Here is a 20,107-nt window from a genome sequence, read left to right on the forward strand (position 1 = left end):
AAAAAACAAATCCTAATCTATATGGCAGTCAATTCTCATAGAAGCAATTTATTGAAAGGTGACCTGGATGTGGCTTGATTTATACTCAGCAAATCAGATGCTGTGGCCAGGGAAATTCAACATGGAGCAAGCAAATGAATTCTATCAGCATGCTGAGAATATTTTGTGCTAACACAAACTGCCAAGAGACTGGAAGAAGAATACCTGCCCTCTTTTGACTTCTATTGTGGAGGCAGAAGCTCACATTGACACACATAATGCAGAGTCCCTAAACATTTTTATGTTCAAATACGGGGCAGGAAAAAAAGTAAGGCACATACAAACAAACAACACCAAAGAAAAAATACCTCACAAGTATTCACTATAGATAAAGTTTTGCTTACAGACCACTATAATGATTGAAATTTTAATTTCTATAGCTTCAGTTTACTGGAGCCACAGAAAACAATCATGTGACTTTGGGTAAATCTCTTAACTTTTATAAGCCTCAATCTTCTCACATGAAAACTGGGACAATAATAGTATTTAAGGCTGGGAGTGGTGGCTCACGCCTGTAATCCCAGCACTTTGGGAGGCCGAGGCCAGCGGAACACTTAAGGTCAGGAGTTCGAGACCATCCTGGCCAACATGGTGGAACCCCATCTCTACTAAAAATACAAAAATTAGCCAAGTGTGGTGGCAGGTGCCTGTAGTCTCAGCTACTCGGAAGGCTGAGGCATGAGAATCACTTGAACTCAAGAGACGGAGGTTGCAGTGAGCCGAGATTGCACCACTGTACTCCAGCCTGGGTGACAGGGCAAGACTCTGTCTCAAAAAATAATAATAGGCCAGGTGTGGGGGCTCACACCTGTAATCTCAGCACTTTGGGAGGCCAAGGCTGGCAGATCATGAGGTCAGGAGTTTGAGACAAGCCTGACCAACATGGTGAAACCCCGTCTCTACTAAAAATACAAAAATTAGCAGGGTGTGGTGGCGTGCACCTATAATCCCAGTTACTTGGGAGGCTGAAGCAGGAGAATTGCTTGAACCTGGGAGGCAGAGGTTGCAGTGAGCCGAGATTGCGCCACTGCACTCCAGCCTGGGCGACAGAGCTGGACTCCGTCTCAAAAAAAATAAAAAAAAATAAAATAAAAAATACATAAATATTGTATTTATTTCAGCGGTCTGGTGGGGATATTAGATCATCTATGTTTTGGCATAAGGCATGGAACACACAAGAACTTATTATTAGTGTTACCTATTGTAGTTATTATTTGCATTTATGCTATCCTTAGTATTCTGAGGTACTAAGTCATATAAAACTACTTAATTTACAGCATATAACTATAAAAACTGATTAGCCTTCTTTTCAAAATGAAAACATAGTGAGTCTTATGTGGTTCCACAACACTAATGAAGTATAAAATTTAATAATATACCAGTGTGTGCCACACAAAATCATAAATGATGACAAGCATATGGCATGCTGTAAAGTAACATGGTAATACTAAAAACATCACCACACAAATGGGTAGCAGGGCCTTACAGCACAATTCCCAGACTGCATTTCCTGTGTAATTTTAGACTCTCAATTTCTGTGTCTTACTTTTGTCAAACAAGGGTTGACAAACACCTTCAGCCACAGGAATAGGCATATTTCAAAGAATTAAGGTGAGTAAAATCACTATACAAAGTAGAAAGAAGTATAAAGAAATTAAATTATATAAACACTCCACAAAAAAAATGACAATGTATAAAACATCTTCCTCTTCCATTTGAATATAATGTGATTTGCCACCATCCTGAATTCTAATTTCTTCAAGTAAAAGAAATTCAAGTGTAGGGGAAAAAAGGAACACTAAAAATTAAGGCCAAAATAAACCAGCAGACTAGGAAGGAAAGAATCTTACCAAAATGTCTTTAATTTTTTATTTAAAAAATACGTATTTTAAGTCCAGAAGGCAGTAGGTCAGGTATAACAGTTCTTAAAGGAAATAAAATATCTGGTTGAGAGGAAATTTAAATCTAATTTATCTCCATTGTTGTGTTTTTGCTATTATACAATGTAGTAAGTTCTGCGGGCTTTGTGATTAAAGGAGATAAATTAAATACTTCCTAAACAGTAGCCAGATAATGATTGAGAAAGTGACTGTGACACAGAGACACAATTAAATGAATATATAAATATAGGCATCTAGTACTTGTTAAGTGTTCTGGAGACACAGAGATAAGATGACTTCTTCAAGACAAGAACTATTTGATTTGCAAGCAAAATAGAAAAAAGAGTAAGACGACAGGAAAAGTAATCAAATTGTTCCAGGAGTCAAGAAAACAAAACAATACAAACAATGCATCCTATCAGGAGGATATACTGATCTTAGAACAATAAGGAGTTTTTCAATAGGTAGAGGAAGGAGAAAGGTGCCCTTGGGTTAAGGAGACATTAACAAAAGTACAAGAGGCATGAAAATGAGTAAGTTAAAGGAAGAGAAAAGTTACTGATGCAACTTCACAGTAAAAGGGTACAAAGCTGGAGGGGTGGACTGGGACCACCAACATTCAAACTTTTTGAATGCCATGCATAAATTTACTTATAAGCACTGGAGAGTCTTTGAAGGTTTTTAAGAAGGGAATTTTTTTAAGGAGGAAAGAAATTCAGGTGAGCTCCATCACAAAGATTACTCTGGTTTAATTATAAAAATATTTTAAGAGGAAAGGTTTTGGGATATTGAGCTAGGAATGATGATAATGTTGCAACTGCTAATGATAGGCAACATAACTGTAGGGATTCCTCTAAGTGCTTTATATATATTATCTTGTGTAATCTCCACAAAAACCCTATGAGATAGAGGTACTATTACTAACACACTTTTTCTTAATAGATGAAGAAACTAAGACACTGAGATTAAGTAATTTGCTCAAGATGACACAGCTTTTTCAAGAGTCCAGGGAAGAATAAAGGCCTGAACTAGGACGCTGAAATAGAAAAGATGATGTAGGTATCACAGCTGCTGAAAAGAAGAATCAAGTCTTATGCTTAGTGATATACACTACAACTATGATATTACATTCAATTTAACTTCACAAATAAATTCATTTTTACAACTTTATCCCAGCTAAACTACTTAGCGATTTAGGAATCTATTGTAATAAACTATTTCTATATTTCTTAATATTATCCCCACACATCAGTGGTTCTCAACACAATTCTGCCCCTCAGACTTTCTCACAATGTCTAGAGAGATTTCTGGATATCATAACTGAGGTAAGGGGTGCTACAAGCATTTAATGGGTAGAGGCCAGGGATACTGCTAAACATGTGCTGTGTACAGGACAGCCCCACAACAAAGAATTATCCAACCCAAAATATTAGAAGTGCCATGATTGAGAAAACCTGTTATACATGAAAGGGTATGAATTATTTTACATCATAAAGCTACAGCATGGATAAGGCTGGATAGTCTGTGGAAGTTTTGCTTACTAGTGAAGACTTATGGTGGCTCACACCTGTAATCCCAGCACTTTGGGAGGCTGAGGTGGGCAGATCACTTGAGGTCAGGAGTTCGAGACTAGCCTGGCCAAAATAGTGAAACCCCGTCTCCACTAAACATACAAAAATTAGCTGAGCGTGGTGGTGGATGCCTGTAATCCCAGCTACTCGGGAAGTTGAGGCAGGAGAATTGCTTGAACCCAGGAGGCAGAGATTGCTGTGGGCCGAGACCACACTGCTGTACTCCAGCCTGGGCAAGACAGCAAGACTCTCTCTCAAAAAAATAACAAAAAAAAGTTGCTGATGGAAGATAAATGATATATGTAGGTATATAGTAACCTCATCTGGAAAAGTATACAAACAGGGTAAAGAAGGGCTCTCAGAATCATTCTAAAAAGTGTTACACATGCTTTCTGATTTACACACATACACATATGTGCACACACCTGCATATATCTTCTGATTCAGTAAGCCTCCACAAATTTAATTCATATGACACAGAACTGACAGCCACTTACAATAGGGGGATAAACAAGACTACCTTCCAATCTCATCAATTCTTATAATGTGATTGATATAACTTTGTGGAGGAAGAGTATCTAAAATGAAATAAAAATATAGATTAATATATTAACACTGAGGTTCCGGTTCAAGATGGTTGATTAGAAGCAGCTAGTGGGTGCCTCTCTCTCAGACAGGAATCAAAGTAGCAAGTAAATATGAACAATTCAACTATTATCATCTTAAGAGGGCATGCTGGAATTCATCAGAGAAGCAATGGCAATCATGGAAAGCAGAGGAGAGCAAAGCCCGGCAGCCAGCTAAACCAGGGCAAGTGTGGAGCTGGAAGAAGCTCCCGGATGTGTGGAAAGGATGAGTGAGTGAGAGATCCCTGGGGTTCCACACTTCTACTAAGAACTTTTACAATCCTAGCCGCAGGAAGCCGAGACCTCTTGGCCCCTCAGGCTTCCAGTCTAATACAGACAGCTGCCTGGAGACTGTAAAGACACTGCTGGAGCCTACGTGGAATCCCACAGGCTTTGGTCCCTGAGCAGTCAGGTGCCAGCTGCTACTGCCCCACCAGGGAAGGAGCAGGCAGGCCCGGCATTTTCACAAAGACAGATACGACGGCAGCCACAGTGCAGAGGAGCAGGCAGACTGCAGAATGTGAAGAAAGTCTGCTTCAGCTACTGTTTCCTAAACAGGTCCCCACTTCTTCAGCGCTGGGTCCACAGTGCAGCTGCCCTGACGCTGCATGTGTATTTTGGCTGTGGCCCAGTGTAGTGAGAGCCCAGCCCCAAGAAGCCAGGGACCTGCCCTTTGGCTCCTGCCGCAGCAGTTGTTGTCACCACAGGCCACCACAGATGCCACACTGCCACCTTGAGGCCAGGGAGACAGGGGGAGGCTGAGCACATTTGCATGTCCCCAGCAGGGAAATACACATAAAAGGGAAGTGCAATCGGGCCACGCATCCCATAGCTGCCAGCCTCCATCGCTCCTGCTGAGGGAGTCCGCCTTACTCAGCGAAAGAACAGCCACCCTGCTCCCACCCAACCATTTCAGCTGCCAGCTGGAGCCCTTCTGAGAGCCCATGCTGACAGGCCTGTGATCAACCCTGGGGTTCCCACCACCTGCGTATTCTGCCACCAACTCAGCTGTTACTGCCTGAGGATTCCCATACACCATCGAGCAGGCCATTTACAGGCTCTGGGCTTGGAGGTTTGCCTTGTCCAGTCCACTACCTCCAGCTTTGTATCCCTTTACCATGAAGGTGCATCATTAACTTTTCTCTTCCTTTAACACACTGCATTTTCATGCCTCTTGTACTTTTGTTAATGTGTTCTTAACCCCAGGGCACCTTTCTCCTTCCTCTACCTATTGAAAAATTCCTTATTTTTTCCTCTTGGTATTGATTTCTAATTTTATTCCACTGTGGTCTAAGAAGATACTTGATATGATTTTGATTTTTTTGAATGTATTGAGACTTGCTTTCTGGCCAAGCATATGGTCAATTTGGGGGAAGGTTCCACTTGCAGATGAGAAATACATATTCTGCAGCTGTCGGGTAGAATAATCTGTAAATGTCTATTAGGTCCATCGGGTCTGAGCTTAGGCTGACCCAGCCAGCTGACAGCACCACAGCCGACAGCACCACAGCCGACACCCACCTGCATGTGCCAAAAGATGGAGCCCCTCCCCCTCTCTGCTTGAAGCAGCAGCATTACCACACTGGAGAACAGGCGAGCCACAAAGCTGTCTGTATTGGGCCGAGTGAGGAGTTCCAGCGTGAAACCACTCCAGTGGAGAGCCAGGGGAGAGGTGTCTTCTGCGGTTCTCAGTTACACTATGGCCTGGAGACAGACGACAGTGTGCATCTGCATACAGAGTTATGAGCCCCAGTACAGGAGTGTGACAGGGAAAGAGATCACATTTCTGCATAAGACTTGGAGCTAGTGCAGCGCCCCCGCACAGACTTCAGTGCGTTTCACTAGGAGCTCCACCAGACACCCCCATCAGGGCTGAAACAAAAAACAGTACCACACAGTAAACAAAGATCAAGTACATACCCATCTGCTTTTACCACAGCTGGCTCTTACCTGGAAGCACCACCTACTGGCCTGTAGGCTGAACTGCATAACCCAACACAAACCCTAATAACAGAAATACACAGGGCTATAGAAGCACAGCCAAAAAAATACCCCACCCAATATACTCTATAGGCGCACCCTCAAGGTGGGAGGAGAGGAGGAGTTCCATCCAACCGAAAGTAAATTCAAAAATCAGAAGTAACAACAGCTACAGATGAGAAGGAATGAGCACAACTCCAGTATCATGAAGAAAGAGAATATTGTGACACACAAGCTCTCTTATCAGTGGATCCTAACCTAAATGAAAACTTTGAAATGATGGATGAAGAATTCAAAATATGGATTGTAAGGAAGCCCAAAGAGACACAAGAGAAAGTTGAAAACCAACACAAAGAAACCAGAAAAACAATTCAGGAGATGAAAGACCAGATAGATGTATTTTTAAAAAAGCAACAAACAGAACTTCCGGAAATGAAAAATTCACTTAAAGAACTTCAAAACACAGGTGAAAGCTTTAACAACATACTAGACTAAGCAGAAGAAAGAATTTCAGAACTTGAAGACCGGTCTTTTGAATTAAACCAGTCAGAACTTTTTTTTTTTTTAGACAGAGTCTCGCTCTTGTCCCCAGGCTGGAGTGCAGTGGCATGATCTCTGCTCACTGCAACCTCCGCCTCCCAGGTTGAAGCGATTCTCCTGTCTCAGCCCCCCAAGCAGCTGGGGCTACAGGCACGTGCCACCATGCCCGGGTAATTTTTTGTATTTTTAGTAGAGACGGAGTATCACCGTGTTAGACAGGACAGTCTCCATCTCCTGACCTCATGATCCGCCCATCTCAGCCTCCCAAAGTGCTGGGATTACCGGTGTGAGCCACTGCACACAGCCCCCAATTTTTTTTTAAATGAACAAAGTCTTCAAGAAATATGGAATACATAAAGTGACCAAACCTGTAACTTATAGGCATTCCTGGGGCAGAAAAAAAAGTAGGAAGTTTAGAAAGCATATTTGAGGAAATAATTCAGGAAAATTTCCCCAATCTCATTACAGTGATAGATATCCAGACAAGAAATCCAGATAACAACTGGGAGATAACGATACAAGACAAACCTCACAAAAGCATATGCTGGCCAGACCACCCAAGGTCAACATAAAAGAACAAATCTTAAAAGCAGCTAGAGAGAAGTGTCAAATCACCTATAAAGGAAATCCCATCAGACTTCTCAGCAGAAACCTTACAAGCAGGAAGAGACTGGGGGTCTATTTTTCATCTCTTTAAAGACAAAAATTGCCAGCCAAGAATTTTATATCCTGCCAAACCAAGCTTCATAAATGAAGGAAAAATAAAGTATTTCCCAGACAAGCAATCAAGAGGAATTCATCACCACTAGACCAGACCTATAATAAATGCTCAAAGGAGTTCTAAATATAGAAATGAAAGGATGACGCTCACCAACATAAAAGCACATGCAAGCAGAAAGCTCACAGACCCTATAATTACACAATTAAGGCTCCAAGGCAACTACCCACAACACTATGACAGGAAGAAAACCTCACATTTCAATATTAACCTTGAACAGAAATGGCATAAATGCTCCACTTAAAAGATACAGAGTGGCCGGGTGCGGTGGATCACGCCTGTAATCCTACCACTCTGGGAGACTGAGGGCAGATTGCCTGAGCTCAGGAGTTTGAGACTAGCCTGGGCAACATGGTGAAACCTGTCTCTACTAAAATACAAAAAATTAGCTGGGTGTGGCGGTGTGCGCCTGTAGTCCCAGCTACTCAGGAGGCTGACGCAGGAGAATTGCTTGAACCTGGGAGGTGGAGGTTGCAGTGAGCTGAGATCACACCACTGCACTCCAGCCTGGGTGACAGAGTGAGACTCCATCTCTTAAAAAAAAAAAAAAGATATAGAATGGCATGTTGGATAAAAAACAAGACACTACCATCTATTGCCTAGAAGAGACCCCCTTAATGACAAAAGACACCTATAGACTCAAAGTAAAAGGATGGAAAAAGATATACTACGCAAATGAAAAATAAAAGCAAGCAGGAGTAGCCATTCTTTTTTATTTTTTTTTGAGGCAGGTTCTCACTCTGTTGCCCAGGATGGAGTGCTGTGGTGCAACCTCGGCTCACTGCAACCTCCCAGTCCTGGGTTCAAGTGATTCTCCTGCCTCAGCCTCCTGAGTAGCTGGGATTACAAGCATGCGTGACCACACCTGGCGAATTTCTGTATTTTTAGTAGAGATGAGGTTTCACCATGTTGGCCAGGCTGACCTTGTACTCCTAACTTCAAGTGATCTGCCCTCCTCGACCTCCAAAAGTGCTGGGATTACAGGAATAAGCCACCGTGCCCGACCAGGAGTAGCCATTCTTACATCAGATAAAATAGACTTTAAACTGACAATAGTAAAGAAAGAAAGAAGCAAAATGAAAGGCATTATATACTGACAAAGTTTAAAACAAAACCAAGATTTAATTACATACACACCCAACACTGCAGCACCCAGATTCATAAAACAACACCTACAACTAAGAAGAGATTGACAGCAATGCAATAATAGTGGTGGACTTCAACACCCCACTGAAAACACCAGATAGGTCATTGAGGCAGAAAGTCAACAAAGAAACTCTGGACTTAAAAAACTAGAATCTAGACCAAATGGACGTAACAGACATTTACAGATCATTCTACCCACAACTGCGGAATATACGTTTTTCTCATTTGAACATGGAACATTCCCCCAAATTGACCACATGCTTGGCTAAAATGCAAATCTCAATAAATTCAAAAAAATAAAAAATATCAAGTATCTTCTCAGACCACAGTAGAATAAAATTACAAATCAATATCAAGAGGAACTCTCAAAACTACATGAGCAAATGGAAACTGAACAACTTGATCCTGAATGATTTTTGGCTAAGCAATAAAATCAAGACAAATAAAAAAAAAGAATGAAAATAGAGATACAACATACCAAAACCTTTTGGATACAGCAAAAGCAATGCTAAGAGTTAAGTTTACTGCATTACATGCCTACATCAAAAAGATCTCAAATTAACAACCTACTTTGGATTGAACAAAGAAAATGTAGTATATATACCCAATGGGATACTATGCAGTCACAAAAATGAACAAAATAGTCTTGTGCAGCAACATGACTGCAGTTGGAAGCCATTATCCTAAGTGAAATAACTCAGAAACAGACAATCAAATACCATATCCTCTCACTTGTAAGTGGGAACTAAACAATGGGAACACATGGACATAAAGAAGGAAATAATAAAAACCAGGAATTCCAAAAGAGGGGAGGCTAGGAGGGAAGTGAGGGTTGAAAAATTACCTATTGGGTACAATGGTTACTATTTGAGTAATGGGTACACTAGAATTCCAGACCCAACCATTAGGTAATAAATCAACACAGCAAACCTGCAGACATACCCACCCCTTGAATCTAAAATAAAATAAAATTTTAAAAGATACATAATATACAATAATAATATTAATTAAAATAAGGCAGGGTGTGGTGGCTCACGCTTGTAATCCCAGCACTTTGGGAGGCCAAGGTGGGCGGATCACCTGAGGTCAGGAGTTCGAGACCAGCCTGGCCAACATGGTGAAACCCCGTCTCTACTAAAAATACAAAAATTAGCTGGGTCTGGTGGCGGACACCTATAATCCCAATTACTCAGGAGGCTGAGGCAGGAGAATCACTTGAACCCAGGAGGTGGAGGATGCAGCGAGCTAAGATCATGCCACTGCACTCCAGTCTGGGTGACAAGAGAGAGACTCCATCTCAAATAATAATAATATTATTACTTAAAATAAGAAAATACAGGCAAAGCATTTATGGTACCAAGAACGTACTAAGCACTCAATAAGTGAACATCAGAATCAACATCATCATTATTGAAAAAGCAAGCTTGGATTTTCTCAAAAAAAAAAAAAAAAAAAGCCTATGGTTATCTTTCCTTAAAATTTTCCTTTTTTAAAAAGATAGGAGAAGAAATAATAGCACTATTTAGCTACAAAATTAAACAGCACTATTACCTAATAAGTAGATTATTCTTTTCCAAATAGCATTGTGCTAAAGCTATTCTTATAATACACTACCATTTCTATTCATGTAAAAAAAATACAAAGAAGTCTTAAGAGCTCAGTTTGCTGATAAGTTCCAAGTTAAAAGTTGATATACTTTCCATAACTTTCCAAATTATAAATCAATCCCTCATTTCTTCAAGGCTACAATTATTTTCCCAACCCTTTCTCGCCATTATTACTCCCTACCATCCTCTCTCAGATTTCTTAAACTTACAGAGGGTTAAATTTATATATATATCCTCTTTGTACTTACATAATTTGTACAATAATAGAAACTGGATTTATAGTAGGAGTTAAGATATTCACATCTTACGAGGTAAGTAAAAATATGAGAAAGATAGATCCATTTTCAAGAAATATGCCAAAAGTTATAAAAATAACTTCTAAAATAATGATCTTGAAACCTCTCGAATTCAATAAGCTCCCTCTCTATACTTTTATAGATTCTATAATTGACCATATATTCCTCCTCTCCTGCTCTTTCACCTCATCAACTTACAGCTCACTCTAGATTCAACCTTTCCCAGGAAGCCTTTTCTGGCTTCCCCATCCTTAATTTGGGTTAATCCTTCCAAGCACTTCCTTAGCAGGTTAATTAACCTAATGTCATAATACTTATCTTATTAAAAATATCGTTCTTGGCCGGGCACAGTGGCTCACGCCTGTAATCCCAGCACTTTGGGAGGCCGAGGCGGGTGGATCACAAGGTCAGGAGATCAAGACCATCCTGGCTAACATGGTGAAACCCTGTCTCTACTAAAAATACAAAAAATTAGCCGGGCATGGTGGCGGGTGCCTGTAATCCCAGCTACTCAGGAGGCTGAGGCAGAAGAATGGCGTGAACCTGGCAGGTGGAGCTTGCAGTGAGCCGAGATTGCGCCACTGCACTCCAGCCTGGAGGACAGAGCGAGACTCCATCTCAAAAAAGAAAAAAAAAAAAAAATTGATCTTTTGTATGTTTCTTTCACTACAGATTAAGTACCTGGAAAGATCATAAGTTACTCATCACAGTATCATCAAAACCTAGTATTAATGTCTATTAAATAAATGAACTTTAAGTGTCTGACTTAGAGAAAGATAACTAAAACGTGTCCACTATTTTCCAGTATTTTATATATTTACTATGACATATAGACTATCTACACATATAGACTATATACACCAAGCTTGTTCAACACAGCCCAGAACAGCTTTGAATGTTCATAAATTCATAAACTTCCTTAAAATATTGTGAGTTATTTTGCAATTTTTTTTTTTTTTTTAGCTCATCAGCTATCGTTAGTGTTAGTGTATTTCATGTGTGGCCCAACATATGCCTTCTGCCAATGTGGACCAGGGAAGCCAAAAGATTGGACATCCCTGATTTACATGGAGAAAATTTCTTTACAAAACCACATACTGACCTGATGAGTAAAACTGGTCCTAAAATCCCAATCTTGGATTTCTTTAAAAGCAGCAGAGATAATTACTTCCCCTTATATGCTCTTAGTCTTGTTACAAAGCAAATAGCTGAACTAAATTACACATTTGGCTTCTTGTAGTTATAGTGTTCCATGAGATTTGAACCTGGTGTTAGAAAGAAACTCCAGCATCATATGAATAAAATAGCTCATTAAAAAATTTCAATTTTAGGCCGGGCGCGGTGGCTCACGCTTGTAATCCCAGCACTTTGGGAGGCCGAGGCGGGCGGATCACGAGGTCAGGAGATCGAGACCACGATGAAACCCCGTCTCTACTAAAAATACAAAAAATTAGCCGGGCATGGTGGCGGGCACCTGTAGTCCCAGCTACTCGGAGAGGCTGAGGCAGAAGAATGGCGTGAACCCGGGAGGCGGAAGTTGCAGTGAGCCGAGATTGCACCACTGCACTCCAGCCTGGGCGACACAGCAAGACTCCGTCTCAAAAAAAAAAAAAAAAAATTCAATTTTAGTAGGATCCTCAGAGCTATTTTAATGCAACATACATGGTAAAAACAAACAAACAAAAAACCTCTAACAAAGCTTGACAGGACAAAAAAGGACTTTATTAAATATTTAAAAAAATTGGAGGCCAGGTGTGGTGGCTCACACCTGTAATACCAGCACTTTGGGAGGCCCAGGAGGGAAGACCACAAGGTCAAGAGGACAACACCATCCTGGCAATCATGGTGAAACCCTGCCTCTACTAAAAAAAATACAAACATTAGCCAGGCATGGTGGCTTGTGCCTGTAATCTCAGCTACTCAGGAGGCTGAGGTAGGAGAATCACTTAAACCCAGGAGGCGGAGGTTGCAGTGAGCCAGGATTGAGCCACTGCACTCCAGTCTGGCAACAAAGCGAGACTCCGTCTAAAAAAAAAAAAAAAAAAAAAAAAAATTGAAAATCAAATCCCCAAATCAAGCATCAGAGAGTAATTCAAAAAATAATAGTAATTATATGTTTTGGGTACATTTGAGGGCTTCCTACAAGCAAGCCAACAAAATTTAAAGGTTGACTGCAGCTGGGCGTGGTGGCTGACGCCTGTAATCCTAGCACTTTGAGAGGCCGAGGCAGGCGAATCACTTGAGGTGAGGAGTTCAAGACCAGCCTGGCCAACATGGTGAAACCTCATCTCTACTAAAAGTACAACAATTAGCTGGGCGTGGGTGTACATGCCTATAGTCCCAGCTACTTGGGAGGCTGAGGGAGGAGAATCACTTGAACCTGGGAGGTGGAAGTTGCAGTACACCGAGATCACACCAGTGTACTCCAGTCTGGGTGACAGAGCGAGATTCCGTCTCAAAAAAGAGTAATAAATAAATAAAACAAAAAATAAAAGTTGATTGCTGAAAAAACTTTAACATGAAATTAACAACTTTTAAGGGAAATAATGGGAAACATAGCCAGTTATACTATCCATCAGATAAAATTTCCCTGGGAACTACTTAGCCACCTATCTATTCAGTGAAATAAAACACTAGATGACTTATGTTAATTTAGTGTTACTAGTTTTAGTTACCAGTTATTAGTTTTATTATTCTAGTTTAGTATTAAATTACATGAAAATCTGAGCCATTTGAGCAAAACAATAATAAAAAAATAAAAAGCACGTTTCCTAAAATTGGTATGCATAGACGAGCTTACTACTCATTAAAAAAGTTGGACTATCATAACAAAGGCAACTAAAAGATAACCTTGGACTCCTATGTCCCTAATATGCCTTATTCTGGGAGAGACCAATGATCATAGAGCCTATCAGAGATGAAGTCAACAGTATCAAACAATGGCAAGAAAAAATGAATTAATGTATTCTTTTAAAATGTTAATTTTTAAAGGAGTCTTTACGCTTAAATTATTTGAATATTAAACTAAAGAGGTGGCCGGGCGCAGTGGCTCACGCTTGTAATCCCAGCACTTTGGGAGGCTGAGGCAGGCGGATCACGAGGTCAGGAGATCGAGACCACAGTGAAACCCTGTCTCTACTAAAAAATACAAAAAATTAGCCGGGCGTGGTGGTGGGCGCCTGTAGTCCCAGCTACTCGGAGAGGCTGAGGCAAGAGAATGGCGTGAACCCAGGAGGCGGAGCTTGCAGTAAGCCGAGATTGTGCCACTGCACTCCAGCCTGGGCGACAGAGCGAGACTCCATCTCAAAAAAAATAAAAATAAATAAAAAAATAAACTAAAGAGGCAATATTGTTTTCTTGATTTTCATTAAAAAGTCATCTTTTAATAAACATGCCTGTGCTTTTTTTTTTTTTTTTTTTACTGTTGTAATGTTTTATTAAAAGTTTCATCAATTTGGCCGGGTGCAGTGGCTCACACCTGTAATCCCAGCACTTTGGGAGGCCGAGACGGGTGGATCACAAGGTCAGGAGATCGAAACCATCCTGGCTAACACAGTGAAACCCCGTCTCTACTAAAAATACAAAAAAAAAAAAAAAAATTAGCCAGGCGTAGTGGCGGGTACCTGTAGTCCCAGCTAATCAGAAGGCTGAGGCAGGAGAATGGCGTCAACCAGGGAGATGGAGCTTGCAGTGAGCCGAGATCGCACCACTGTACTCCAGCCTGGGCGACTGAGGCTCCGTCTCAAAAAAAAAGTTTCATCAATTCGACTTATCCTAACACTTACTTGTCTTTGTATGTGCTGTTCCTTCTGTCTAGAACAATCTTCCTAGACTGGTCCTACTCATACTCTGGGAAAATCCTACTCATCTTTATGACTCAGTTTGAGGGTCACTACTTCTACACAAAACTTCCCTGAGTCTCTCCCTACATCCTTCAAAGCAGACACTATAGCTGACCCTCTCTCTATATATGTGGGTTCCATATCCATGGATACTGCATCTGTGAATTCCACCAACCTCAGATCAAAAATATTTGGGGAAGAAAAAGGAAGGTTGTGTCTGTACTGAACACGTATGGACTTTTTTCCTTGTCATTCTTTCTAAACAGTATAGTATTAACAATGATATATATGGCATTTACATTGCATTAGGTATTATAAGTAATCTAGAGATGATTTAAAAGTATATGAGAGAATGTGAATAGGTTATATGCAAATATTATACCATTTATATAAATGACTTCAACATTTACAGATTTTGGTATCCAAAAAGGGGGTCCTGGAACCAATCTCCCATGGATATTGAGAGATGACTACACTTTGCGTTCCCCTAGGGAATCATATATACTTCCATTGTATCAATTATCACATGTGACTGCTGATTGCTTACTTGTCTGATTTCCCTATCAGGTTGTGTCCTTAATGGTGTAAAATCAGACTAATATAGAGCAGTTTTTTTAATGAATAAATAAAGTTCATTAAGACATCAACCATCTTTTCATTCCAGTTAACATGGGACACTCTCTAGCATAGCATATATTCTTAAAAACATTTGCTGATTGTTGGACTGATAACAAGTAAGATGAAATAATTTTTGAAGCAGGACATCTAATTGCTATTTGCTAAATAAATGAATAAAGACACAATGGTAAAGAAAAGAAAAAAGAAAAAGGTCAAATGAATCAAGGAACAAGTTAATACCAATCGAGAACTCTTTTCTAGGTATCATTAGGTGAACAAAAAATAAATCAATATAAATAAAATTGTACTGTCAGGTTTTATCAAGTTTTAGCTGGCTACCCCAAATTTGATGTACTACTCTCTCCACACTACAAGAGGTTTGAAGAACATTTAAAAACTAACCTTGTTTTTTATCCACTGGTTATTCTAATAAATAGTGTTTACATGCCTCTGTCTCTAGAAATGTCAAGCACTGTGGACTCAATGATGATTTTTATAGACTAAATATTTATTTAGAAACAAAATACCATTGCGTAGTTTTGTAATATTCATTAAGAAAATTATCTAAGACAGCTGTTGTAGAAGATGAAAAAATAAAAGTACCTCACCTTATTTTTCCTGTTGTCATTGTACTTGATTAAGTCTAAAATAAACGTTAAGACTTCTTTAGGACAAAGATTATGAACATCTCTTAATAAAGCCATTGCAACTGGCATAGTCTACAAAAGAAAAAAAAGAACTGTTAAAAGCAAAGAACCTAACTTTTTGTTACTACAATTCATTGAACTATAAATAGAAAAGGGTTACTCTTGGGCTGGCATAGATATCTAGATGGAGCCTAACACCTCCACACCCCAACCCCTCCCACTGACAACATATCTCAAAGCATTCTAACATAAGAGAAGAGCTGGGCAGGAAACCAAGGGAAGAGTTGCATGACTGCACATCACTCTGTAGGCTATGTGCCTTGGCCCTCATTTGCTGGAGGAAATATATGTGATGTAAATTATACAAATTCAGTTCTATGTGATACAGTGGAAAAGGCATAGATTTTAGAATTACTTCTATGTGATACAGTGGAAAAGGTACAGATTTTAGCATTAGATGGACCATTATTCAACTCCTAAGCTCTACTACCTTCTGAGCTAGGGGCCTTTAGCTCCTTGCCTATTGAGTAGGAGCCTCATTTCCTCACAACCATTTTCAGGAATAAATGATATAAGTAGGTGGAGCCAATCTTCAGTCTTAGAACAAATTGATTCTCCCAACACCTAATCCTCAAGAACACCCAATCCTCAACCTAAGGACAAAAAGGTTAATTATCTGAAATGCAGCCTAATTTTTCTCTTTCCAAATTTTCATAGGCAACATTTTTAAGAATGTAGAAACATGACTTACACACACTGGTTAACTCTATCAGTAAAACAAAGCTAATTAAATTCTAGGCAGGACTACAGATGCATAGACATCTTAGTCTTTAGCACATGGGGAGATACGGACTAACCCCTCTTCTTACTCAAAATAACTATACCCTCTAAAATGGAGGTCAGAAAGGAGAATGGCTCATTTTCTTGCTTGAAGAAGCAGAGATAACAAGAGCAACAACAGTCAGTTTTAGTACTATAGGAACAACTGAGGGAAAGGTGCTTTTCCATAGAAATACCTGTCTTATGCCTTTTCTGCCCTTTGAGACTCAAGTTTCATTTAGGCACCAATCTCTCTCTCTCTCTCCTGTCCACCAGAAGTATTATCAGAAAGGTGAACTGGTATAAAAGCATTGACTTTCCAATTTTTTTGACAGTAGCTAACATGAAAAAATACATTTTATAACACAACCTAACACACACAAACACACATTTTAGATGCAACGTATACAAATTTAAAAGTAAACCCCAAACGCCTTATATTGAATACTACCTATTCTGTTTTATTAAAAATAAAAATAAAAATAGTAATAAAAACTACACTGATTTCATGATCCCTTCACTAATGGTTCATAACTCCAATTTGAAACATTGACCTAAGCTACATGAAAGCACAGTGGCATCATGAGACAGATATATCAGGTGGACACAGAAATTAACTTGCTTCAATACCATAAATCCATGAAATGGTAATACAGAGTAGTTCTTAACAATAGAATAATAGGATGCCACAGATTTCTTTGTTCACACCATTTCCTTTCCCAAAACCTGGATCATCCTGAATCAGTCCTGCTGATTAGATTTACTATAAATACATCCTGGCTTCCACTCTCAAAAGGCACCCCAATGCTGCTGTGCAACCTACTTCTTTTCCATCATAAATAAATTTCAACTTGCCTAACATTCCCCTCAACATCTATCTTTTCACTTGTTTTTAATCTACATTCCACCTGCCTCAAAAAAAGGAATGTTCTTATCTTTTCTAAAATTTACTTCCTTACTGTGCCCCACCCTCTAACACTTTCAGAACTTGCTCAGCCTTCTCTATTTACTTTCTCCCACTTGAGTATTCCATCTCTGCCTCTTCACTGGCTCTTTTCCCTGTGTCACACATGCCTCCAGTTTGTTCTTCCCCTGTACAAAACAAACCCAAGAAGTCCTTTTCTCAACCTTGCTTCATCCTCAACATAGTATCCTTTCTTCTATCTTTGACTAAAATCATGAAAGAATAGGCTTCATTAGTTCTCTCTACTTCAACTTCACTCCTCCTTTCTAGTTCAATCCAGTTAATCTGATCTCTGCCTTCTTTTTTTTTTTTTTTTTGAGACAGAGTCTGGCTCTGTCCCCCAGGCTGGAATGCAGTGGCACCATCTCAGCTCACTGCAAGCTCCACCTCCCGGGTTCACGCCATTCTCCTGGCTCAGCCTCCCGAGTAGCTGGGACTACAGGCGCCCGCCACCACACCCTGCTAATTGTTTTTTTGTATTTTTTTTAGTAGAGACAGGGTTTCACTATGTTGGCCAGGATGATCTCGAACTCCTGACCTCGTGATCCACCCACCTCGGCCTCCCAAAGTGCTAGGATTACAGGCTTGAGCCACCGTGCCTGGCCTCTGCCTTCATTATTATGAAATTACTAAAAAAAAAAACTCTATGTAAGATATCCAAATAGCCCAAATGCTGACCATCCTGTCATTCCCATATCCTTTCCTAAAAAAATGACTCTAACCACCACTTTCTAAAAATTCCACTTATAGAAAACTTAATATAAATGTAGTATAAAACACTTTACATACTTGATCTTAATTCTAAAAAAGATAAATTTTATACCAAGGTGTAGAAGGTTAAGAAACTTATGCATGTGCAAACTGCTAGTGAGTAGTTGACTGGGACTAAAACTAGAGCTCTATGCTGTGCTGTCTCTGACTCAGACATGCTGTCCACATTCTAGGACTGCCAACGGAAGGGCTTACTCACTTCTCCATCCCCCAGGTAACCAACCAAAAAGGCAAATTAAACATTCTGTACACTTTAATATTAATGTGGCCAATGAGTTACTTGCACACATCACAAAATCAATAATCACTTAATCAAAGTTTGGAAAAAAGTTTAAAGTAAAAAGAGGCCAGGTGCGGTGGCTCACACCTGTAATCCCAGCACTTTGGGAGGCCCAGGTGGGCGGATCACAAGGTCAGGAGATCAAGACCATCTTGGCTAACATGGTGAAACCCCATCTCTACTAAAAATACAAAAAATTAGCCAGGCATGGTGGTGGGCACCTGCAGTCCCAGCTACTCGGGAGGCTGAGGCAGGAGAATGGCGTGAACCCAGGAGGCGGAGCTTGCAGTGAGCGGAGCTTGCACCACTGCACTCCAGCCTGGGCGACAGAGTGAGACTCCGTCTCAAAAAAAAAAAAAAAAAAAAAGAACAGAGGCAAAGAAAGTAAACACACCTATTATTTGAACAGTCTCCAACTTAAACTGAAATATATAAAAACCATGAGAAAATTAGAAAGTAAACTGTACCTTCTGTAGAAAATAGCTTTGAAAGCTCATAAAGTTGTTTGTTTTCACAATGTTTGGACAACTTTTACAACAAAACATCCTAGTGAAGAGTGACTTCATGGCTGGTGGTCCTGTCCACGTGCTTACCATTGAATTTGCAATCTGCAAATAATTAGAAAACAAAGTAATTTCCATTACCAATGCAAATATACTTTTAAATAAAACAGCTTCTTAAAAGTTATCAATACTACAACTGGATTGGTTTTTCAACAACTTCACTTTTCAGAAATTTATAACAATTTAGCATTTTATCACCATTTCCAAGAAACTATACAAACTCACCCTGCAAAAAAATTCTTTTTCCAGCCGGGCGTGGTGGCTCATGCCTGTAATCCCAGCACTTTGGGAAGCTGAAGCAGGTGAATCACCTGAGGTCAGGAGTTCAAGACCAGCCTGGCCAACATGGTAAAACCCCGTCTATACAAAAATACAAAAAAAATTAGCCGGGCATGATGGCCTGTGATCCCAGCTATTTGGGAGGCTGATGTGGGAGAATTGCTTGACTCAGGAGGGGGAGGGGGAGGTTGCAGTGAGCCAAGATGGCACCATCGCACTCCACCCTGGGTGACAGACTCTCTCCCAAAAAAAAAAAAAATTTTTCCTTTTTTTTTTTTTTGGAGATAGAGTCTCATTCTATCGCTCAGGCTATGGTGCAATCATGGCTCACTGCAACCTCTGCCTCCCGGGCTCCAGAGATTCTCATGCCTCAGCCTCCTGAGTAGCTGGGACTACAGGTGCACACAACCACACTTGGCTAATTTTTGTACTTTTGGTAGAGATGGGGTTTCACCATGTAGGCCAGGTTGGTCTTGAACTATTGACCTCAAGTGATCCGCCTGCCTCGGACTCCCAAAGTGTTAGGATTACAGGCGTGAGCCACTGCACTCAGCCAAAAAAATTCTTACATGTACTTATAATGATTTTCTACTAGTTAATTTCTAAATGGCAGTATTAAGTTTTAGAAAAATATGCAAAAGACTTATATTTTGAATAGTCTGTCTTTATTCATTTAGACAGATGTAATTCTAATATTTTAATCTTATGAGACAGAAACATCATCATGAATTTTAAATAAGGTTTTTCAATCTACCCTAACTGAACCAGAAGCCAAATACAGTGCTACTATTTAAGGCGGTAAGCATCCTTTACAAAAGCATATCTTGCTTTACCCTATGTCTTGCTATTGATATTTTTAGG

General features: G+C 40.0%; 1 protein-coding gene across 2 annotated transcripts in view; it reads right to left on the minus strand.

Moving 5' to 3' along the window:
* The window catches only part of TAF2 (TATA-box binding protein associated factor 2), a 108,838-nt gene that overhangs the window by 39,930 nt on the left and 48,801 nt on the right, over positions 1–20,107 (minus strand). For both annotated transcript variants that reach the window (XM_012508762.2, XM_003256157.4), the window contains exons 17-18: positions 18,872–19,012; positions 15,532–15,642 (exon numbers count right to left, since the gene is read on the minus strand). In XM_012508762.2, the coding sequence (XP_012364216.2) occupies positions 15,532–15,642; positions 18,872–19,012 (252 nt within the window). The remainder of the gene's footprint in view (positions 1–15,531; positions 15,643–18,871; positions 19,013–20,107) is intronic.

Source organism: Nomascus leucogenys, chromosome 16 (genome assembly GCF_006542625.1).
Source record: "Nomascus leucogenys isolate Asia chromosome 16, Asia_NLE_v1, whole genome shotgun sequence".
Lineage (NCBI taxonomy): Eukaryota > Metazoa > Chordata > Mammalia > Primates > Hylobatidae > Nomascus > Nomascus leucogenys.